Source organism: Centruroides vittatus, unplaced genomic scaffold (genome assembly GCF_030686945.1).
Source record: "Centruroides vittatus isolate TY-2023 unplaced genomic scaffold, ASM3068694v2 scaffold_932, whole genome shotgun sequence".
Lineage (NCBI taxonomy): Eukaryota > Metazoa > Arthropoda > Arachnida > Scorpiones > Buthidae > Centruroides > Centruroides vittatus.
This window is the reverse complement of record NW_027122721.1, coordinates 368,573-394,306: the sequence shown is the minus strand read 5'-3', so window position 1 is coordinate 394,306 and position 25,734 is coordinate 368,573. Positions and strand designations below refer to the sequence as shown.

Sequence of the window (25,734 nt, the reverse complement as noted above, 5' to 3'; positions counted from 1 at the left end):
AAAATACTTGTAATTCGCTTTAAGAGCAATCTCAATTTTACGTACTCAGATAATGACATATAATGACACGTTCAATAAATTCCCAAGAAATATTCGCCTAAGACAAACAGATGCACATCTTAATTAGTCAAGTAAACCTATTAAACAAAGTTACGATAAAGTAGAAGCTAAATATTCCTTTAGAATATTTAATTTGGCACGACTTCAAATTAGCTCTATTAGAAAATTGGAATTGCAGGAAAACTAAATTAGTGTCGTTATATAACCCGATATTTCCAGTAAAGTTCCATTTACGTTAGTGTTTTCGTAGATGCGGAGGCGTCAGCAAGATGAATTCGAATATCGAGGAAGAAATTTGCATGAGCTGTTTCCTCTCACCCTGTTGGACCGTGGCCTTGGTTTACGGCTGTGATCCATTCCGAATTTGTTCTTGTAAGCGGCCAATTTACAAACATAAATACCCCAATTTGACAAAGATCTACGTTCGATGCCTTCACTTTACACTGTGGCAATTTACTGCTCTTTTAATGTGGCAATCGTTACCAAGTTTAGGTGAATACGCATCGTGTCTTGGGTGGTATGACATATTTGGACCCGATGGTAAAATAATGAACATTTTTCTTGCTGTAGTATTTCTCGCTTATTCGATCAGTCTGACCTTTAGCAGCCACGACAAGATGGATCTGATTACGAAACTACAAAACGAACGGTTCTATGAACAAATGGTCGTCCAAAATAATGCTGCAGTAAGAAACGTCTGCCTCTCTTTTTCGTTCATTGTCGTGTTACTTACGATTACTTTTCAAATTGTTAATCTATATGTTTATTATCCGGCTGTTAAAAAAAAGCAATACTTTCAATTTGAAAGCTCTAATGTGCACTGTCAACATTGGATTTGTGGCGACAATAAGTATAGGAGGCATGGCGCATACTTTACTATTGATTGGTGTAATCATATGTGTTATGTGTGCAGAGTTAGAAGAACTTTGTTCGGAGTTCTGTATAATAACGAGCAGTGACAGAAATCTACGAAAAAAATTAAAAGATTTGATGATCCGTCATCAAAAATTGTGGACTTTTATAAATCAGTGGAACACAAAATTCAGCATAGTTATCGGAGTTATTTATTTCGGAATAATTTGGGGAACGAGTTTTTCGTATTACGCTTACTTGTATGTTAATATGCATGAGCTTGTAAAAATTTGGTTTCTCATACTGATGATTACTCTTTCGTTTATCTGCATTATATGCTGCTGTTTTCTATGCTGCATTGCTTTCACGGTACTTATTATTATTATTATTATTATTATTTTATAACATTTTAAATGTTTTAATTGAATTTCTTTTAATATTTTAGATGCAAAACGGATTTCAAGACATTCGGCGATTTGCAAATTGCGATTTGGATTTGCGACAAAAGCTAAAAGTTGTTTTTATTTTATTGTTATTATAAATTAGATTTGTTTAATATATTTAATCTTTTTACAATATAATCGAGATGGGTTGATAATAGTAATAATAAGCACAGAGCCCAAACGGATAGGAGTTGAATGTTGAAATTTGGTGCAGTTAGGGTACGCCATGAGAATGCGCATTAAGATGATTTTTGGAAATTCCCGCCACGGGGAAAGGGAGAAGGTTAAAGCTTACCCTGAAGAACTCGGCTTTACTCTACTATTTTAGATGAGTTTTTTTTTTGAGTATTTGCGGAAAATCGAACATATTTTTAGACCATCTAAAAATTCTTCGATTGGCCTCGAAAGAGGGAGTCCTAATTCTTGCACCCGGCGAAAACGGTTAAGGTCGGCTATAATCTTAATTTTCGCTATCGTTACATTTTGCCGGGAGACGCCGGGTTCGTCTGCTAGTATTAAATATAAATTCTTTTTCAGATATTGGATTTCATGAAAAGATTTGGAAAAGTTTCCTTGTGTCTGTTGATTGGAGGTTTCTACACCGTCAATAAAAGGATCCCTCTAAAGGTAGTTTTACAGATTGTGTTGTTTAAATATTATACCTCATTTTCCGGCGGTTTTGATATTAATACGCAATTTAATAATAACATCGTAAGAGAATCGGTAGATTGTAGAAAATCTATTTTCCGTTTAAAATTGTCGGCAGATTATAGTTACGCCCTTTAACTGTTAACTGTATGTTTTACGGACGATAATAGTCATGTTCTTCAATTATACCCTTAAATCTGATTCGATGGATAAAATAAGGCTGCGACAATCGAGGCACTTCACCAAGGAGTGTACGTCCCACGAGGGATTTTTCTGGAAAAATGGTTTCTATTTAGGACTGGCTAAGAGGATTCGGAAAAAATACGTGTGGCATCCTGTCTATGCAAACTCGTGACCTTCCATCAATGTTCGATGGTTCCCTGTAACGCATAGTTGCAAGTCAAAAATACTTTTATTGAGAAATAAAAGTATTTTTGCATAATTTAGAAACCGCTGCAATTTATTAATAGAACGATTAGGTCCACATAAAAATTTTATATTTTTTTACCGGTAGATGGCTTCAACTCTACACTCCGTCTTCTCGGGATTATTAAAGTTGAAGAATGCAAAGAATTCTCGTAGAAGCTGTGGGCAGACGTTCAGTAACTTCTCCGGTTGAAGAGAAAACAATCGAACTTCATTCACGTGTATCATCTCAACAGGAATAACGAGTATACTACAGATTTACCAGCATTATCGCAGATTAGTTAGATTTGTTTACGGATATTTCGAAATGAATTGTAGTTATTAAGAAAAAAATAATAAATTAGAAGGTTACTAACGTGTTCCTTTATCCACTTTATTTCCAATATTCTTCTCAATGTCAGATGTGATAGCTGTTATATACGTAATTTGAATGTATGTCTCTTTAATCCGAATAAATAAATAAATCCGGTAGACTTTCTCACAGCTATCAGGTTAGGTACTCCTTTATTGCAATTGACAAATGCATTTCGGGTCTATGCAGTATCTAAGCCTCTCCTCAGTGTAATGCTCAGAAGGCGGAGTAGCGCCTTTCAAATTATACCGGTACACTTATATGGTACTCTTAGCTATGTTTTTTCAATATAAAAACATGAGTGTGTATCGAGTGACAATAGTACAAAGGCTCAGACGGCCGATGGCCGAGCGGTCAAGGTCAAGGCATACCGCTCTGGGAGACCCGGGATCGAATCCGAACAGGTCGAATAATCCCCAGGAATTTTTCGGGGGTGGTCCGTTCGGATATGTCGGGCCCCGTCCTTCACCACCTGGTCGCCCCATTATGGGCCTGGCCGAACCCATAATGGGCCTTCTAATAGAGGCCCTCTTAGTGCCTACAGGGCGGAAAGAGTTTTAAAAAAAGTACAAAGGCTCAATAAAAATTGACGTAAAAATCCGTAGAGATACGCGTTTTTAAAACAACAGCACTATAGTAACAACACGATATTTTCCGACATATGACTATACAATGCAAGGTATTTTTTATTAAAACATGGTGTATCCTTTAAAAATCTATCGGAATAAATAACGTTTTCCACATAATAATCTACGGTATTACATTTGTAAACAGCACACGACACAACTATTATGAATTGTCCAATCAATAATGGTTGTGTCCAATAATCTATAATGTATAATCTTCGTCCTGGGAAGTGGAAACGTCACTCGATGTTTTCGAGTGGCGGCTAAAGGGGCTCTTGTTATAAACACTACAGTTGTCTTAATCTTGTCTGTGAAACTTTTTGTCGACACAGATGTAAGAGATATTTGCAAAATGCTAAAACCTTCTAAAGATATCTATATCTATAAGGTCCCACTCCAAAATATCTATTGAATTTCTGTAAATCATTCAATTTTCTGATTTACACGTAGCGCCATATATTGGCAAAAAATTTAACAAAATCATAAACTAAATATAATTCTTACAAAACAAAAAAATGTATATATTACATTCGCTCAATTACTGTGACAGGTAGCACACGGCACTTGCCACTCGTATTTTTGCTTTCTGAACGATATTTTCTTAACATTACATAAACTCTTAAAATATGCTGAGCTAGTTCAGCTTGGCATTTTAGCAATGTCACAATAGTTCGATGTGATGCAGTACACTACACGCGCGGTGTATCATGTGTTATAATTATGTGTATATATACTCTAAGTTATATTGCTATACAACGTAAGCCTGAATACATTCTTACATCTACATTCGCACATGATGTTCCTTCCAATTCTAGTATACAATGACATTTAAGGTTTTTGCTTCTTTTTTTACCCGAAGCTTATGTTAGTTGAAACAATGGTAGAAAACCTGTCGTATGCACTTGTCGACACGTTACATCGATGATCGAACGTGCCGATATGTTTTCATGCTCGTGTAACTATTTCCAATGTTAAATGCAAGTTTCATATTCTACTGTCAGTAAGAGTTAATGACAAATACACGAAAACACGAAAATTTAAGAACTCACCTATGGAGAAGTGACCGCTTCGTTGGGTGCGCCACGCGTATTCAGAGTTGAATCGGGTGGATGGTGGGCGACGTACCCACAAGGTCCCGCTGTTCTCGGAACAGAACAGCTTCTGGTCGCTGAACACGACGTTTTCCCCCTCTTCAACTGTTCACTGACTGGAGGATTGAACAAATCTCACGTGATCCATTTGATTTGCGATTCTCAAATTTTGTTTTCGGGCCGCCCGCCGCCCGAAAAAGGTTGAATTGTGGCAACCAATTAATACGTATAAGGTTGAAATACTATACTACAAAAGTTATATACCTTCGTTTCACAGTATCTACAGAAACGTTCAAGTTCAACTCCATTCTGTGCGCTCCGGTCGTTGTGAACGAACTCGCCCGGCTGTTACTTTGCAGGCGAACGTAGTCTGCGAGAGTCGTAAGTCGCGGTCGACGATAGATTTCCCCAGCGACTCAGAACCTGTGTCTGAATGCAATGTTAGAATGCGCGAAACACTTCGCATGGAGATTTTCAGGCATTCCGCGATCTCTTCAAGGGATTTGCCCTCTGCTTTATGTTACACTATTAACTGCCGTATCTCTTTGGAAAGCGCTTTCGGCATCTTGCTTGGATTAATCCCGCACTCCCGCTTCCATCGACAATTGAATTTAATTTCATTGTAGCAGACATAAATAATATAGAGGGAAATCTGTCATTAATTACTGTCTATGTCTCCTTAGAATTACTGCAGGTTTTGACCTCTAAATACAAAACATAATGCACATGACTCCTTGAATTATGTTGTACTCAGTTGACTAAGTGAATTGTTTAAGATTTAAAAAGTAGAGAGTATTCAATGTTATTTTTATGTACGTTTCTTCGCAAAGTTATATTTAATTATAATTTTCTTTTAATTATACTGTAATTATATTGACAGAAAATCTTTAGAATTTTTATCACTTTTAGATGTTAATAATTTTAATATTATGAAAAACAATTTCCCAAGCGTGTTTTAATTCTATAAATTAAGTATATTTTTATGGGAAATTTTTTGATTTATCTAAATTACGTAGCGAATCGCAATATTTATATTCGTGTCCGGACTATATCGACAAGAGTTACTTAGACATAAAACATATTATAATTAACGTCGATCCGAACAAAGACGTACTAAAAGAATTATATGATTTAATATTATTAATATTTACGGTACCATCTACCGATGGGTCTGTTGAGCGCAGTTTTTCGACCACGAAGCAAATTCATACATTGGCCAGAAACACTCGGTCGGAGGAAAAATTGTCGTCGACAGCGTTCCTTTCGATAGAAAGAGAGCTTTTAAATACGTCGATGGAGTCGACGACCAGCGACTTTTATGATAAAGTAATTAACGACTTTGCCGAAAAAATCGCCGAATAGAGTTAGTTTATAAAAAATTAAACAAGTTTTTCTATCATTGTTTGTATCGTGTCAATTTGTATTATATATGTACTAGCAGGTAGGCCCGGCGTTGCTCGGGCAAAAGTAATGATAGCGAAGATTAAGATTATTACGTTATAGTCACAGAAGAAACAGAGTAATTTCATCAACAAACTAAATATTTCTAATGAAAGGTCGAATTTGAAAATCGAATATTGTAATATTGTTCGATTTTCACGACGTGTTCTGATTATATCGTTCGATTTTCATCGAATGTTCTAAAGAAGAAAAGTCGAGAAAAACCGAACTAATGTGTTTAAATTTGAAAATCAAATATGTTCTAACATAATACTCTTTTTTTTTTTTTTTTTCCTCCAGCGCCCGTGAATCTTGCGCGTCGCTTTCTCTTGTTCTCCATTGTTACTTAACACTTCTATTGACACTTAACACTTCCATTGTTGATGGAAGTGTTAAGCCTTAATTCTGTCCCTCTCCCCATGGGGAGAAATTTCGAAAAATCCCTTCTTAGGGCTGTTTCACACTATGACCGACTGGGCCGACCGGTCCGACTCCTAGTCGTATTGCCATGGCAACAGCAGTCGGTCGACAGACTGGTCGTTCCAGTCGGACAGATTTAAAAAGTTAAATATTTGTAGTCGCGTCGGAGCAGTCGGTGAGCTACAGCCAATGAGGGCTTCGAAGCTATAACCAATCAGAGTTTAGATTTATCCGAAGTTAGAAAATGGCGGAAGGTAAAGTTTCTCGGAAGCTTTAATAAACGAAGTTAGAAAATATCCATGGCTTTATGATATTCGGCGAGCCGATTATAAAGGCGACATTGAAAAAAATAATTGGTTAGAGTAAAGCGAAAGGTATCCAGCTAAAAAAATAGTCTTAAACTTCATATTAACGAATAGACGTAGACATATCTAAATGTAATTTGATACGCTGAATCGATTGGTATTAAAAAAATATTACTTACGATCAACCGTTTAAAAGTTACGAACAATTTTTTATTTCCGTCTATTTGCTTCGTTTAAGAACAACTTTATTAAGAAATACGCAGGCACTCATCGATATTAACAAAACGAATTACTTTAATTCACCATAATACATTTCATTTACAAGAGAAAGCGACATTAAAAATGCTAAAATGGTGTCGTTAGCCCGCGAACACACGACAACCTTATAAAGACGGCCATGTTTTCTGTTTAAATTGAAAAACTTACCACGATTGGCTAGTGTTCTGATCTGTAAGACGCGTTCCGATTGGTCCTTACGAGTCGGCCACCGACATAATCGTACTCAGTGTGAATTCTTTTACTACTAGTCGGTCCGATTATAGGCTCGGTCGGGTCGGACCGGTCGGACCAGTCGGTGACAGTGTGAAACAGCCCTTAGTGTGCGTTTTTGTGACGTACCGTAACTATGCACCAAATTTCAACTTTCAACTCTTAACCGCTTGGGCTCTTAACATTTCCATTGTTACGTAACACTTCCATTATTACTTCACACTTCCATTGTTGCTTCACACTTCCATTGTTACTTAACACTTCCATTGTTGATGGAAGTGTTAAGACTTAATCCTGTCCCTCTCCCCCGTGGAGAAGAATTTCGAAAAATCCCTTCTTAGTGTGCGTTTTCGTGACGTACTCTAACTGTGTATCAAATTTCAACTTTCAACTCTTAACCGTTTGGGCTCTGCGCTGATAATAATAATAATACAGTCAAACCTGTTTTTGTGCGGGGGATAGGGACCGCATAAAAGAAAATGCATAAAAAAAAATCGCGCGAAACTTCACGAGTGGCTATAAAAAATAGTTTTCGCAACACAATTAAAAAAATATTTTTTTATGCGGTGAATAGGGACCGCATAAAAAAAGTCTCACGTAGAAAATAACTCGAAACCGTACGAAATAACTAGGAATTGCTTTTTTTAACTCCTTAAGCCTTTTTCTGCAACAGCTAATGAGGAAAAAAATTCTCTAAGAATTTTAATTTTTATATTAATTAATTATTTCCACTTAAATACGAATCTAACATTAAAAAGTTAAAAATATACGTTAAATAATGATTTTATTTGATAAATATAGCTGCAGGAAGTGTTATTTCATTTAACAAGGCGTGAAATTTCACACCCGCAGTCTAAAGCTGGAGGGGAGCTAACTTACCGCATCTGTTCAAATATAACATAATATTTATGGTTTTTATGCTATTAAAATAAGAGGGGACCGAAATAAACGTATGAGAAAAAAATTTTACTGAATAAAAAATGAAAAAACCTGCTGATGTCATAGAAAACAACCAATAGAGTTTTTAAAAATTTTACAGGAGTCAATTATGTTCCAATTTGATTGAAATTTTCATATACCGCACAAAAAAAATCGCACAAATAAAAATCGCACAAAAACAGGTTTGACTGTAATTATCATCAACTCGTCTCGATTATATATATAGATTAATTGTATTTTAGAACTAAAATACATAAATTGTTTATTTTTGTCATTTCCAGTACATTTCCAGTGTAGTTGTTTAAAACTTTTATGGAAATGTCATGTACCGAACAGGTCTGACCCGTCACGAAAGACGAGAAAAAACTGTTAATTTAGAGAAAAATTTATTAGTTTAAAAAAACATAGGTAAAAGTCGTTTGATATAAACAATGGGTGTCCGACTACAAACTGCCAGGCAGAAACCATAAATCGCGGAAGGAAGTCGTCCAATGATCGGTGGAAGATCGAATTCGTCTTCGATTTTGTCTTTTCTCTCGGTCCAGGTAAGAGTCTCGTTACGTTTAGTAACGAGGGACCAACCATTCGGAAAGCGTGATTGAGGGAGAACGACCAATCAAAATGGATGAAAGAAAGAACGGAGATTGATATAATCTCCGACAATCGAGGACACCTGGCACTGGGTTAACGTTTCGAATAACCAAAACGCCGTGTGTCAACGCGCAAAAAACAAACAAACAAAAAAAAAAACAGTTTCTCGCCTATTGTGCCAACCTGTAACCCGTGCCACTTCGGACTTAGATCGTGTCCCCGACGCCAACAGAAGTCTCCCGTGCCCTACAGACTTGTCAACGCCACTGTCCCGGGGCCACCTTCGATCGACCATCAAAGAACCACATCGACGCCCAGGATATCCGAACGGCTGATTGTCCTAAAGCAAACTATTTTGTACATAGTATATGTTTATGTTTCTTTTTTGTCGGTTTTTGTCAGATACGTCTCTTCCGCCACCACGCACGTACGAATGGACCCTAGGCCATCACTGATTAACTGATTGCCCCTGGAAGTCGGCTTCTCACAGAAACACAGCTTCCCTATCGTCAAATGTCACGGCACGCCACTGCTTTTCTTAAAAAAAATCAAAATGCATTTCGCCTATTTGGTCTTATCGGAGTCGTCGTTGAAGCCCGGGGCAGTCAGGCAGAAGAGTCCGAGGGGTCGGTGAAAGAGTAGGTGGCTGGTTGGAGTCCCGTCGTCTCCCCTTCCGACCTTGATTCGGGGGTTTTTATACGATTTTCCCTCGAATCTTCCCCTCTTGATTGGTCTTAGGTCCCTTTTTCCTTTTCTCGATTGGTCAGTCTACTGTTTCTAAGCAAGACGAAAACCAAGTTTGGCCGGGGACGGCGCCCGGGCGTTGACAGCTACTCACATAATTTACACTGTTTGCCCCCCTCTCGCGGACATCTGGCTGAACCGATCAGTGGCCGCCCCCCTTTCGAGACGATCCCGGGCTCATATGGTCTAACAGGTGTCCTTGACCATCTGTCTCTCTTTTTTCTCCCCTTTTTGTTAATTGTTTACATCTCGACTCTTGTATACGAGCACCGCAGACATCCCCTTCGTCGTTTATTACCGCGTTGTGTTTGTTTTAGAAGAAATGCTTCACATCGGTCGGGTTTGTAGCCCGATGCGCGTTCTCGCTCCGATTGACTTTTCGAAATTTCCCGATGTAGCGATCTTGTAAACAATCGAATTCCCGGCGCGATTTTAGGATCTCCACAGTACTTTCCCGGATTTTCCTGACATTAGTAACACCTAAATAGAGTCCAGCTTTATATAAAAGTCTTCCTGGGATGCATTTTCCTCGGTAGATCGCTCACGGTTTGCGTTGCCGTAACCAAATAAACCAAACTAATTCTAACGAGAGATTATTTAGTGTAACGTAATCATAATGCCTGGCTGCAACTTTTGATCACAATGTTTTCGATTCTTTAAGTGGTGGTCTTGCCCCTGCATATCATGCTTTTCCTGTTAGCAATAGAGTAGTGTCGGTGATGTATACTCCTTCCTCGATAACCCCTTAAGAAGGACAGACAGACAGAGGGAGGACAACGGAAATCTATAAGTCTACAGTTTTTTCAAATTGCAGCCCAATAATTATTCTATAAACGTGATATTTACGAGAATATATTTCCCATGTAGTTTACACAATCTGTTGCAAAAATATGAACACTGTATTATCACATAAAAGCAATTATTCTAGCATTTCTAGATTACTTTTATTTTTAAACTAGTTAAGTAACGCTGCATCAGCGTGTAGTCGGAACGAAGCTGCTCGCACCTTTATTTTCTAGATTATGAGGGAAAAAGAAACAAAGAATTATTCGTTCTCAACAATAAGTTTGATTTCTATTGGATCATTTAAAAATACAAATATAAGGTCAGAATAAGCTATTAATTAATTGTTATGCCAACGTTTCACGAAATTCTGTCTATCACTATTGGCCTCGGACTTACAGATTGACTCCTAGCGACCTTTATTGTAACTCTTTAAAAATACCGAGTCAGTTATTTTTTTTTCACTCGACTCAATGTAACATAGGTAAGACCGATATCTGTCTCTTTTTTCCCCATGTCTATTTTGATTTTTGGAAGAGTTAATCCCTGTGATTTATGTATAGTCAGTCATCGAGTATGCTAAGGTAAGGGGAAACTGTCTACGAGATGGCAATATACTGCATCGTTCGAATAGCGTATTATGGGGATTATTGGAAACAGATTACCATAGATGAAAGGTTCCGATAGCTATCGAATTCCACTAAAATAAACAGAGGAAGAGATGGCGGGCGAGCATTAGAAGCATATATAATGTAGCGTATAGTTCCTAGTGAACCATTGAAGAGACCTCCTTGCACCCATAAGTTGACTCTCGGCATGATTCTGGCATTAACTGAGAGATACAAATACTTGGAGAGACCAAGAGCTGAGTCATCTTTGGACGAAGGCGGGGCGATATCTGGAGTGTTTTCAGATGCTATATAAGCAAGAGGGCATCCAGTTGACTGCAAGTAGTCTTCGTTGCTTTGTTTAACTCGCTCGTTTGTTGGATATAGCTCTACTGTCATTTGGAACTGATCAAATTCATCGCTGGATAAATAGGCTCGATTTCTTGTCGTCAGAATGTTCAGATCTGTATCAGAGAAATCACCCGAAGCTAGATATTGTAAGACGTCTGTGAAGGAACTATCTGATATTTTGTCTACGAGAATTACTAAGTTCAATGAACTTCTCAAAAGAATCAAATGCAAATGTAATGTCCCAACAGGGTCCTTACCTTATTAAGACATTACATTGTAAAAAACACTCGAGGAGAGAGGAGTATCTTTAACAAGAGGAAGCTGACGAAAATCACCAAACAAATAAAGAATCCACCAAACGGCTCATCTTTCTTCTCCCTCAATCTTCTCTCGATCAGGTAAAGCATTCTTGCACCAATCATTGACATTTCATCGATGATGATGAATTTGAGCGACTTCGTCTCAATCTGGAATCTCTGTGCAGCTTCTCCATTTAGAGATCGAAATTTCGTACTAACGATAGGAAGACGAAGGAGAGAATGGATCGTAAAGCCATCAATGTTGATCACTGCTGCTCCATGTTATAGAATAATAAGTTAAAAAAAACTTTTTTTAACTTATTATTCTATAAAGATTCTTTATATTTGTTGTGTATCTAGTTAGCGATAACATTTACTTTTCAAAATTACCGTTTTAATGCTTGTCATATTTTCCGACCACTACATGACGCTTCTACACGTGCGTGCAGGAAGCGACTAACACTTGACTTCATGCATTCCTTGTCAACATTATAACTCTAGAATGAGTTGTCCGATCTTGATGAAATTTTCTAGGAGGACTCATCATCACTCAAGGATGAACTGATTAAAATTTAAACTCTCAAAAATGATCCATACTGAAGAAAAATCCCTATCTCCAGTTCTACAAAAACGGATCACTTTTGAAAGTTGAAATTTTAATCAGTTCATCCTTGAGTGATGGTGAGTCGTCCAAAAAAAATTCATTAAGATCGGACAACTCATTCTAGAGTTATTTTGTTGACAAGGAATGCACGAAGTCAAGTATTAGTCGTCACTACGCTCAGACAACAAGTCGTACGAAGCCTTTCGGACGTTAAGGTTAGCAACTTCCATCACATCTTATCCAACACGGATCACTTTTAAATTATTAATAATAGACCATTAAAGTAGTAGTCGTTGATCTCATCCCGGAAGAGTACGACTACTTTTGGTCGAATTACTTCGATTCCCTTCCGCAACAGCACCTTCTTTCTATCGACCAGCGGTATGTTTGCATTCGAATAGGAAAATATTACATAATACAAGGTTGCCTGCGACCACAAAATGTGTTTTAAGGGATTTTCGAGGGTGCCGAGTTTAAATATTTGGTCCATATTTTTTGCGAAATTTGATTGGTTGGCAAGATTATCGTTTGATATTTGGCACTCTGAACTGGTGGGTGGGTAAATTCTTCATTGTCGATTTTGGAATAGTTGCTCCAGCAACAAAGGATAGCATGTGGATCTCGCAGTTGTTGGTATTCATCTTTCATATGCTTAACCTGGACAATGTCTTGGGTGGTTGTCTTAATATTTGAAAAGTGATCCATGTTAGACAGGTTGTGATGCATGTGATTGAAGTTGCTAACCTTAACCTCCAAAAAACTTCACAAAATACAATAAAGTTTAGTCCATCACTTGCCAGTTTGAAATGTCCAGTAATCTGACATACTACCACAGGACAGCAGGCATGAAATTTTTACTATTTGATGTATGCAACAGACTGATGTACAGAACATGTGTACTGTCAGTCACTAGTTGTTTCTTGCACACGTGGTTGGCAAAACAGGCACAATTTAATTAATACAATAAACTAATCTATGAATCAAGTGTATATTTTACTAAACAGTACATACACACAAAAGCCATTAATCTGACACCCACCAGTTGGATTTGCGTCGGATTACGGTGCCACTATTGTACTGTATATCAGTATTTACTTCACCACGGATCGACTTCGGCTTGCTGGGGATTGCTTTACTTACATTCCATTGTCGACACGAGATATGACTAAATGAGCATGAGAAAAGTTAAATTTTGTGGCAAATGGAAGGGATCGTATAGATAACTTTTAAATTAGCATATGAATTTGGCCACTCTAAACTATTCTTTGATACTTTATTTATAAAAAAAATGTTAACAAATGTAAAAACAAGATGTAATCTCCTATAAGATATATTACATAATGTACAAATAAATCAACCATTACAATTGAGCTAATTTATACTAATGACTTTTACATTGGAGTTAGTATAACATAAATTATTAATTTGTTTTTAGTCTGTGGATGATGCAATCCGTTTCGTCTTCGAGGGCGTCGGTAAGACTACATTGAATTTCACATAATGGCGGATAATGGGAATACAGAAGAGGTGTTAGACGTGTATGAAAACGAATCTTCGTCTAAATGATAAAAAAAGATATATAAAATTTCTGTTGAAATGAGCTACCTTCAAACTATCTTCTTTAAATTCATTATTTTTAATGTTTTATAAATTATAATGTATTTGTAAACTTACTTTTGGCATTCTCCGAACTGAAAGTAATCCATACTTCAGGTACAGATGCTGAATTGCAGTGAACAAAGGAACAGATTTGGACACCACTTTTCTGTCATTTTTGTTGTGAATTTGACTTTCAGAATCATCCACTGCTTCCAAATTTATATTATGCGATTCCCTAAATTTGTCTTTATTGAAATTTTTATATTCTACAAATTCTGATTTAGTTTGATAAATTTTTCTGAGTTCACACACTGGCATTGGCACAGTTTCATTAAATTCACAATGTAATTCCCGTTTGTCACTTTCATGTCCTTTTTTCTGCTTGAAGTAAAAAGGAAAGAAATTAACAAAATTATTTTTTCGAAATGTTTCTCTACAATTATTTGAATTATTATTTCTCGCATTGAAATCGTCTCCGAACGTGCATTCCTCTGGAAATGTATTTACTTCATTTTTATTACTTATATATTGGTTTGTTTCACAATTGCTGTTAATGTTAATTTGCGATAAATGGTTTGGTTTAAATTCGTCGATAAAATTATCATCATTTGAAACATCGAACACATCAGAATTATGACTGATATTTCTTAATTCATTTCCTGTTAGTGCAGTTTTATTTTCACTGAAATCATCACCGAGACAGACTGAATTGTTTCTACTAAAATCTGATATGGAATAGAATTTGTCTCCATCAGATTGAAATGAAGACAGGTCTTTAGAAATTAGTCTTACTGTTGTAAAATTGTCATTTTGAAGAGTCATATATTGTCTGAAAGCTCTCTGTATTTTTATTGCTGCCATTCTCATCTTTATATAATGACTATGATTCTTCCATTTTCTAAATGCTAAAACAAAAAAACAAAAAAATATATACAAATTAGTTACAAAGTATAGATTGGTTTTTTCTAATTCATTTTTATTAATCTCTTAATAAAAATCAAAACAAAAAAATTCGACTTCTGTCCCATAAATACTCATAAGGAGACCTTAACAAGTCGTCTCTCGAAAGTAAAAACAATGACTTTAATCCCTAAGATGCATTAAAAAATATCTAATGTTGCATTAAGTATTTTAAAATTAATAATTACTACTTGCCAAAATTTTACATTTCTGAACTATAACGTTAAAATGTATAAATCTGGGGTTATTAATTAATATTTTATGTCGCTGATCTCCCATTCCAATTGGTCACTTTTCCTCATTCTTGCTAATCTTAAAAGTTCTCTACTCTAAAGAGCCTACCCTTTTTAATGAAAAAGTTACTTTGTTTGTTTAACTAAAAAATAATTAAACAAACTTCTTGATTTTTCAGACTATCTGCTATTAAAATTAACTAAAGACTGAGAATTTATTAAAATAATAGACATTTTAGTTTAAAACAGGTTTGTCAAACTCGTTTAAACAATGGGCCATTAATGCGACTGGTAAGATTCACGCAGGCCACATCACATTTACAAATTTTCATAAAATAATAATTTGAAGTGAGAATGCAGGAATATAGATAGGGCAATTAAAACACATTAACTTACGTAGTTCAGTGAATTCAAGTCAACAATATATAATTGCTATAGTATTGCTTTTATTTAAACATTTATTTTAATTAATGTACATATTTATAAAACTAAACTTAATTGTTTTCACCAGAAACTTGCCAGTGCTATCTTCCTTCTCCTAGTTTTCCAATATCTGAATTCAAAGACTGAGAACAATCTACGTTATGGCAGATAGATGTTTATCAGTTAATCTTGATCTGTAAGCCGTCTTATTTAATTTCGGAGCATCGTGGCCGTGGGCCACAAAAAAAATCACATCAGGGGCTGCATGTGGACCAAGGCTCGCCAGTGTGACACGCCTGCATCTTTAGTATTAATTCATTTTTTTTGTTATAAAAAACCATTATGATAAACTTTAATAAATAGAATTTGAATGGAAATTAAATAGATTAATTAAATTAAATAGGAAACTAAAGATTATTCTAAACTATTCTTAAGTGTTCAATTTGTGGGCACGAAAATATGAAAATATACTAAAGTGGGAGAAATTTTCTAGAAAATTTCTAAATTGACAAATACTAAAATTAAAATAATTATGGAAATTTGATATTCTAAATACTGAATATTTTCATTTTTGGAATACATTTATGAATTTTCTCTACAAATTCATTTAGTTTTATATCAATCTATCACTTAGAAATAAATATTAATATTCATAAATAACAAAAATTTCAGTTTTTCTTAATAGAGTCAGTTTCTTCTTTTGATTTAATAGCTAATAGCAATTGACCAATATAGAAGTTATCCAATTCAATACCAATACTTTTTCTATCTAATCCATATTCAAATCAAGATAACTAAGTTTTTTAAAGTATGATTTTTTTAATGCAACAAATATGGGGTTGCCAATAAGGGCATCCATGGTCAGGATAGACAGAGGGATCAATAGGGTCATATGTGGATCTAACTGGTACTGAGATGGACTTAACAGTTACAAGAAACCATTTACTCAACACGAAAGGAGCTTGCAAGATTTCTGCACTTTGCAAGTTCATAGTCTGTGGTGGTCTCTAGATCTCTTCCTTTTCAAGTTCCAAATGAAGGAATATCCCTGGTTTACAGTGTGAGTTCCTCTGATGTCTCTGGGACAATGCAGTCAACTTCCAATGAGATGTTGATCCAAGGAAGAGAGACAGACTAAGATAGGCACAAGACACACATGACAAAGGATCCAACATTTGAAATTTTCAAAAGCAGCCATCATATCCTTCAAGTCTGGGATTTTTTATTATTATGTCATGTTCCTGATCTCCCATTCCAATTGGTCACTTTTCCTCATTCTTGCTTTCTTCAAGGTTGGTCAATCATTGCAAATAAGAAGAGGATCAGATCTCCAATTCAAAACAAAACTTGATGAGTACATAGCCCTAAACACAGACAGTTCCTTGTCCAAATAATAGGACCTACTTCTCAAGTGTTTCTGAAAAACAGGTCTCTGAAAATTGAGTGTTTCAGCTTATAAGTCTTTGGAAGTTTTGCCTTTTCTCGTAACAGTGATAGCAAAGTGGCTAAAACTATATATTGGTGCAACACTATGTAGGTTCAAACCTTTTCAATTTTAGTCTCTCTCTCTTTATGTGTAACAATATTATTTTACTATACAATTAGCATTATTATTCCTCACGTTTAAAGCTTACAAAACAAGAGATTAAAAATGTGACATCATTTCCTATTTAGCAAAAATGAAGTCTCCGTAGATTAACTCTTATATCATTAATTTAAATAAAATTTTTATTTCTTCATATGAATTTCCAGATATGGTGGTACAGGTATTGTTATTTTTGAAGTGTAACAAAAATGAGTGCTCAAGGAAATTGTCATAACATTAACAATTTTTTAAAAATGCTGCAACTATGCTACCCTATTTTCGTATCAGACTTGTCTTTTTTGTCTATCCACAGTAACATCTAAAGCTTATTCACTAGTGTTGACATAGTATGTAACCATGAGCAAAAATATCTGAAAATAATTTGGTAATGCTGGTTGTAACAGCTATCACCATTACAACTTATGTCTTTGGAAGTTTCACTTTTCGTTGTAAGCTAAACACTCAATTTTCAGAGGCCCATTTTTCAGAAACATTTGAGAAATGGGTCCTATCATTTGGACAAGGAGCTGTTTGTGTTTAGGGCTATGTGCTCACCAAGTTTTGTTTGAATTGGCAACCCGAACACCTGGCCCTCTCCTTGTACGTGTAACAAGATTTCAACTCTGATCACAAGAGAGGTGAAAATCAACATTTAATTCAATCCCAACTGGGAACAGTCGATCCATTTGTACATTATTACTACATTTTTCATACTAAAAAATTATCTCTTTCTCCTATTTTGCTGTTCAAAAAAATATTTTATCATTAACTTTAGTGAGGAGTTCAGACCTATCCAGACCTCACATAAAAGTAAAGATATTAAAATTCTTATTTGCTTAAAATAACATCAGATTTTTTTAAAACAGTCTCGTTACAATAAATTATTATATATATTTTGAAATAATACATTAGTATTACCTGTCTGAATGATAACTGCAGCATTATTTCTTCTTTTTTGGTAATTTTTCCATATGAATTGGATTATTGAAGCAGCATCAGAATGTTTTTCCAACAAACTTCTTTCCAGTTCATGAAACTAATATATTAATTATAAGTGCATTAATGTTTTGTTATAAGTTTTTACTGAATACTAAACAAATTTCATATTCTTTATCATTTTTATAATAAAAGCTACTTCTAATTAATTAATAACTTGGCTATTATAAATATTAAGAACTGGATGAATTAATAGTAAAATCTTTTTACATATTTTAAGACTGCTAAGAAAATTATATAGCTATAAATACTTATTTATCAAATACATATTAAGGAACTAATAAAAAAAAACTTAATAAATATTTAATTCATTTTCATTACCATTTTCATAGTTTTATATATACTTTATAATTAAAAACAGTTATAATCTGAGTCATAACATGTCCATACAACCTGAGTCATCCTTCACACAATTTTGCCACAACCCCAAGTTATAAACAGACATCTTCATTTGTGGCATGGTCAAAATGTATTAGCTCAAGGAACCATTGGAGCATTATTGCATTTCCACTGCATGTAAGATTTGCTCTTGTTTTGCGGCAGTCCGATCCATAGAGTGTGACCAGGCGCACCACTGTTCTATACACTTTTGACTAGAGACAGTGGTATTTGATGATCACATGCAATTCCAGTAACATGGGTCCATTTTGTCCAGGTAGCATTGACCCAAGCTCTGGCATCTGAGATGTTGTCTCAAACTGTTATTTTCCTCGTGTGCATGCAAAAGGACACTTAAGTAAGAAGACACTTATGTATTGTCTACTTTAAGAATTTTCTTAAATTTTGTAAATTTAAAATATTAAATTCTTATTTGAAAAGATTCATGTTTTCTACATCTAGCACAGCATCTAATGCAATGGTTTTTAATTCATATATTAAAGTTTATGCATATACGAAGGCTATTTTTTAAATAAGGTCCGTTTTTTAATAACAAGAAAAATACTGTAAATATCATTAAAATATATTTTTTCCATATTCTACATACTTTTATCTACTTTTCTACATAATTTCCATTTTTATTTAAACATTTGTCATACCGCTCAACAATTTTTTGAATTCTGACTTCAAAGAAATCTGCCTGTGAAGAAGCCCAATCCATGACTGCAGTTTTCACTTCTTCATCGTCATTGAACTGTTGACCACCAAGGAACTCCTTTAAGTATCGAAACAAGTGAAAATCACTGGGTGCAAGGTCTGGACTGTAAGGAGGATGATCTAGTTGTTCCCATCCAAAAGAACTGATTAGACCTTGTGTTTGTGCAGAAACATGTGGCCTTGCATTGTCATGGAGCAACATTACACCGGAAGACAGTAGGCCACGCCGCTTGTTTTGTATAGCACGCCGGAGTTCTCTCAAAGTCACACAATATGTATCAGAATTGATTGTTGTGCCTCTTGGCATAAAATCTACTAACAAAATCCCTTTCCTGTCCCAAAAGACGGTTGCCATGATCTTTCGTGCTGAAATTGTCTGTTTGGCTTTCACTTTGGTTGGCAAAGGTGTGTGTCGCCATTCCATTGACTGTTGCTTGGACTCAGGAGTCATGTGAAACACCCAAGTCTCATCTCCTGTAACGATGTGGTCCAACAATTCATCTCGTTCCTGATCGTATCGAGTCAAAAACAATAAAGCACTGCCCAATCTTTTTGTTTAGTGATTGTCAGAAAGCAGTCTTGGAACCCACCAAGAACACAATTTTCGATAATTCAGTTTCTCCGAAACAATGGTATACAAAACTGATCTTGAAATCTGTGGAAACTCAATTGATAACGTTGAAATCGTGAATCATCAGTCCTCTCGAATTTTGTTATCCACATCACAAACCAAATCTTCAGAAATCAGAGAAGGTCGGCCATGGCGTGGCTCATCATGCACATTAACTCGCCCATCCTTGAACATTCTTACCCATTTTTGAACTTTACTGTCACTCATAGCATTATCACCGTAAACTTCACAAATCTGATGGTGAATTTCCGCTGCTGCCAAGTTTCCTGCACTCAAGAATCAAATAACAGATCGTATCTCACAGTTGGCAGGAGAATCAATTTTCTTAAACATTTTAAACTTCTACAGCTCAGCATACAGACAGACAATATGGCTGCAAATGGTGTCAAAACGCGTGCGAAGCTTGCTCGGAGCAGAAGTGCATGCGTACTGCCATGATTGCACATTATTCTCACTCTCATTCACAAACAGACCTTATTTAAAAAATAGCCCTCGTATTACCACTTTGATGTTAGTTCTTCATTTTTGCTTGTACCATTATGTTTAGATTATATCTAAAAACTGATTTTCTATTATCTAAAGATAAGTATTATCTTATTGAATATTCTACAATAAGCTAACAATTTTTATATTAATTGTACTGCATCTTAAATCTTTCAGACATCAGTAAAAAAAAATTTTCTGTTTTTCATCAATAATGCAATCACACATTAACTGAATACTGTACTTCAAAATTTATTTAAACAACGATAAATTTTCAACTTGAATTTGATATTGTGTAAATTCTGGTAAGGAGGTGTAAACTTGACATTTTATATCATTCAATTATGAAAAACAATTTTCACGATTTATGAAAATGTGTTATTTCATTAATGATTTGAATACAGACAATTCATTTTTCTCATAAGTGGAAGAAAAATACACTACTTAATACATCAGAATTAATCTACAGTAGAGCGTCGAAAATTGGCGTCAATTGGGGACTGGGGTTGTTCCAATTAGTCATTTGTTCCAATTTCCGACTTTGTACGAAAAAAAATATTAACCTGTCCGATGTTCAAATTTTTCTCCGTTGCGTATCGCTTCCTATTGAATTTTTCTCCGTTGCGTGTCGCTTCGTGTTGAATTTTCGTCGATTTTAAGCCTAACGAAAATTTTTATAATAATAATCGAGGCTATCGTATCGTTAAAAATTATTTCTTTATTTTGTACAAACAAAATAAATATATTGAAGAATATAAAAAACATGAAAATTATACTTTAGAAGTAAATTTAGTATCAAAAACGTTCGATTCAGCAAGACACAGTCCGACTGAAAATCGTTCCAATTTCCGGCCATTTCAATTACCGACGTTCCAATTAACGACGCTCTACTGTATTTTCAATATTTTTTTTTGTCATACTACATTGCTTGTTGGTGGAGTTGAATAGAAATATTATATAATTGAGACAATGTAAATATTTACAACAGACAATACAGGGTGTCCACTTAGACATCCATCCAGGAACAAGAAAAATCTTTCCAGCATTGCACTACTATGCATGTTATACATTCTTGTTCCAGGTGCTACAATAACCAATACTTAAATATCTGTTCAGGGGCAAAATATAAATTCATTTTTAAAAAATGCCACAATAATAATAAATTAATGCATGATGTAAAATAAAATAAATCATTCAACAAAAATGGCATGTTTTCATTGGGCTATGTGCCTTGTGCAAATAATAGGACCTACTTCTCGAGTGTTTCTGAAAAACAGGTCTCTGAAAATTGAGTGTTTAAGCTTGTAAGTCTTTGGAAGTTTTGCCTTTTCTTGTAACAGTGTCCACTTAGACATCCATCCAGGTAATTACAACAAGGTAATTACAGTAGACTTTGTACCAGGACAATGGTGCTAGTATAGATACTTTTCTCATTCTCAGAGAGACATGGCTCAGAGTGGTTTGGCAACTGCTGAATAGGAGAAAACAGTCCCATTCCTTAGCCACTATGTTCCTCAGACTTGACCTACCTGCATTGGTGTACAATGTGTATCTAGCAACACTGTAATGTTAGAAAACTGGAGAGATGCATATGATAGGCCCGTAAAACTGACACAACAAATACTACATACCATCCATAATGCAACTCTCAACTGTCTACATCTTTATATTGCCACGTAAGGTGGTTGTTTTGAATATGTTCTCTAACAAAATAAAATTAACTTTTCCATATCAATTTCTGGAATAGTGTCTTTATCCTTAACAATCATTATTTATATGTTATGTTAAATCATCTTAAAATGATTTCCTTCAATTATTTTAGTGCTGGAATAAGCATACACCACATCCATACACTTTTGTAATGCTGGAAAGCGCTCTTGCTGCTGGATAAGCATTTAAGTAGACACACTGTATCCTATTTTGATTACATTTATCATTAAACAGGTAAGAGTTTAAAATTGATATTAAATTATTGATAACATTAGAATAAATTAAATATTAAAAATTATACAATTTAACATTTTTGTTTCTTTTTAAATATTTACTTAATAAATAAATAAATACACTATTAACATAACCTTAAAACAAGAAAAAGTATTAGAAATTCTATAAATTATCATTAATTTAGCAGTTTATGATTTCTCTATGCAGAAAAATAAAATAGCATATTAAATATTACAGTGGACCCCCAATATAACGCACATGTCGGGCGGGAAACAACACCTGCGTTATAAGGTGAATCGCGTTATACCGAGCGGCACGGTGTAACGCGGTTCACCTCTTTACTTTAGCAACAATGTCAAGCTTTTCTTTTACTCATCATGCATACAATAATTAAACACTATTCAAAATATATTCAGGAACTGAATACATACACAATTACTCAATACGCAGTAACAATAAAATGCGCTACTCACTAACGCCGCACGGACATGTTTGAGCTTATCGCATCGCGAACATCGCCTGTGCTATAACAAGCAGCGCTATAACAAAGGTCCACTGTACAAGTTTTTTAGGTTTTGACATAATTACTAAATATTAAGTTTTAAAGAAAAGGGAATATTCCTAATTTTTCCAATTTAGTTTAAAATTATCTTCTGTATTTTTAATTAGAAAAAAACAAAATTCTAATGAATGCAATTTTCTATCAACTTTTACCACTTCTGATGACAAGAATATTTTCAATCTGCCAAACTGACAGTCTTGTTGAGATAAAGTTTTCTTCAAAGAATCAGAAATCATTTGGCGACATGTTGTCTGTAATACAGGTAGCATTCCACCTAAATTTTATAAAATTACTTATTAACTTTTTATAATAAATGTAAATAAATGTTTAATTTATTCAAAAAATCATTTCTTTTACTCAGACACACCATGGTTTTGAAAGAAAATTTCAAGTTATTTAAAGAGAAAATTTTAAGATAACAAAATTTAATAAAATTAAGTATAAAGGTATAAATGCCATTTCCATGCTCTTCTGTGTAGAAAATTGCTTTGCTTCCTTAGCAGCATTGTAACAAACCTTTAAAATGCCTTTTAAGATTGTAAAGTACTATTTTTAGTATCTTAGGAAACCGACTATAATTACGGTCGGTAAAACTTCCGTTAACCTAACGGGTACTTTACGCAGATTCGAGATTAGTTTGCCAGGCCTGGGCTTTTAAGCGTGCACCGAAAAATTAGTAATAATAACGATAAATATCAAGTCAGATCAAAAGTTCAAATATATTTAATTAGCAACTAGAATGTACTACATACAAATGTCAATAATCCAAACAAAATTTATTAACGAAAATCAACAAGTCAACCCGACAATAAACTCAGCTACTTAGCTTAACTTAATATTAATTCCCCTTTGAAATTCGACAATCCAATACTTAGAAACTATGAACAAAATCTCTTACTAATTAAACGTCTATCCGTCACCTCACTATACGAAGAAACTACTTCCTCAATCCTTTCGATATCGTCAAATCGTCAATCGAACTCCTCTTTAACACCTTGGATCATCCAATTATCAATCTGGACTTCTATCAGAAAATACTTCGCTTTCGAATTAACCTCGCTCTCAACGTCACATCGATTTGGAATTCACCTCTCCTTCTTCGGTTAACGTACGGGTTTTATACTGTGAGGTGACGTCACACTTGAGCTGGGTTACTCCCCTTATTTACATACTTAGTTGCTAACATTAACTTTCTTTTCTGGTAGCTTTAAATTTCCGACAAAGCTTATAAACCATTTACAAAATATTTATCATAATTTTCTGGGATGTTTAAGACGGTTTATCAAGTATTTCTCTGCTAGTGATTGTGGGGACTCCCCCCTCCATTTTTTTCTCTGCGGACTGTTACTTCCGCTGGGCAGCACAAGTGCGCAAGATGTTTCCTATGGCGCTTATTTCTCCGTGAGTTGTTATATCTTCATTTTTCATTACTAACAAGAGAGTGGTGGGAAACCTTCGTCCTAAATAAACATAAACCCCAAACAAAGGATAATAAAACGGAAATAATAATAATAATAAAATAAAAATAACGTTCGGACTCAGTTCCTTACAAGATGACAAAAAGTTTAGTTTAAACACTTGTCACCAGAAAAACTCATTTGAAAACTGGTTAACAGTATAGATAACAATGTCAGTTATTGATACAAACCACTCTACAAGTCTACTCACAATAATTGCTGATTGTTGTTTAAGAATGAAAAGGATGCCATGAACTGTAATATGCATCTCTATTTTGGATGAGTAAGGGTAAAATATGTGCATCTTAGAATCAACAAAAAAAAAAAAAAAAAAAAAAAAAAAAAAAAAAAGTCTAGCATGACCTCTATAGATATTCTATACATGACAATTTAATAGAATAAGATGTTGTCTGTCTGTCTCAAATAGATAAGAAAATAGTCAAAGCACTAGAAGACATTTATAAGTTAAGAAAATATTTGAATCATGAGTGCAACAAGATTAAAATTTCCATATATGACTGGATGGATTAAAAGTTCCAGTTTTCATTTTCATCAGGTTATTCACTAATATAAAAAGTATTAATATTAAATGAGAGAAGCAAATGCAACATAAACAAATATGTAACTTATCAAACATTTGTTTTTACTCATCTATATATATAATCGAGACGAGTTAATAATAATAATCAGTGCAGACCCAAAATGGTTAGGAGTTGAAAGTTGAAATTTGGTACACAGTTAGGGTACATCACAAGAATGCACACTAAGAAGGGATTTTTCAAAATTTCTCCCCACGGGGGAGAGGGACAAGAATAAGGCTTAACACTTCCATCAACAATGGAAGTGTTACATAACAATGGAATTGTTAAGAGAAAGCAACGTGCAAGATGCAGATGCAGTTTTTTTTCGTTTTTGCGGAAAATCGAACATATTTTTAGACCCATCTAAAAATTCTCTAATTAGTCTGGAAACAGGGGGATCCCAATTCTTGCATTCTGTGAAAACGGGTAAGGTTGACTATAATGTAATAATCTTAATCTTCACTATCATTAATTTTGCCTGAGCAATGCCGGGCCCACCCGCTAGTTAAGTATAAAGGTGACTAAGACAGCAGAAAACAAAGATAAAATAGAACTGTTTTTAATTAATAAAATTATAATTATTGACAAATGGATGTATAATATAAGGATAAAGTTCACAGAACTACATGATGACATTATGATGAACAACACTATACCAGGCAAACAGATGTGAATGAAACATTGTTTCATTATACAAGCTTGCATTCACTTACAGTACTTCATATTTGCTCCTCTCATTTAATATTAGTTATTTTATATTGGTGAATAACCTAACCAATTTTACCTTTACAACCTGATTAAATAATATATTAATTTTTTTCAAAAAATTATTGGAAAAATGTTCTAAAATATTCAAATGGGTATATAAGTAGAGTAACTAAAAGGCATTTCATCACATATTTCATTGGAAATACATATCAGCAATATGACAATATGAAACTTATACACATGCAAATATAAGCAGAATTTATCAAGATGTTTCATCAGACATATCTTTATTTAATTATCAAATCAAACCACATTAACTATATCACTATTAAATGAAACCAAATTTCAAAGAAAAAGTATGTCATAGCAGGTTTTCTTGTCATTGAGCAAGATAAATTGCTGATAT

The 25,734-nt window shown here is 34.5% G+C and overlaps 1 protein-coding gene and 1 long non-coding RNA gene across 2 annotated transcripts in view; one reads left to right on the top strand and one right to left on the bottom strand.

Moving 5' to 3' along the window:
• The first annotated feature begins 999 nt into the window (after nt 1–999).
• On the top strand, nt 1,000–2,689 carry LOC136990455 (uncharacterized). Its single transcript, XR_010883062.1, has 4 exons — nt 1,000–1,281; nt 1,358–1,426; nt 1,893–1,982; nt 2,518–2,689. It is a non-coding gene; the product is annotated as an uncharacterized lncRNA (long non-coding RNA).
• A 10,635-nt stretch (nt 2,690–13,324) lies between these two features.
• LOC136990407 (unconventional myosin-XIX-like) overlaps nt 13,325–25,734 on the bottom strand; it is a 64,112-nt gene continuing 51,702 nt past the window's right edge. The window contains exons 19-22 of the mRNA XM_067288795.1: nt 22,735–22,856; nt 17,790–17,907; nt 13,746–14,575; nt 13,325–13,629 (exon numbers count right to left, since the gene is read on the bottom strand). Of these exons, the coding sequence (XP_067144896.1) occupies nt 13,492–13,629; nt 13,746–14,575; nt 17,790–17,907; nt 22,735–22,856 (1,208 nt within the window). The 3' untranslated portion in view covers nt 13,325–13,491. The remainder of the gene's footprint in view (nt 13,630–13,745; nt 14,576–17,789; nt 17,908–22,734; nt 22,857–25,734) is intronic.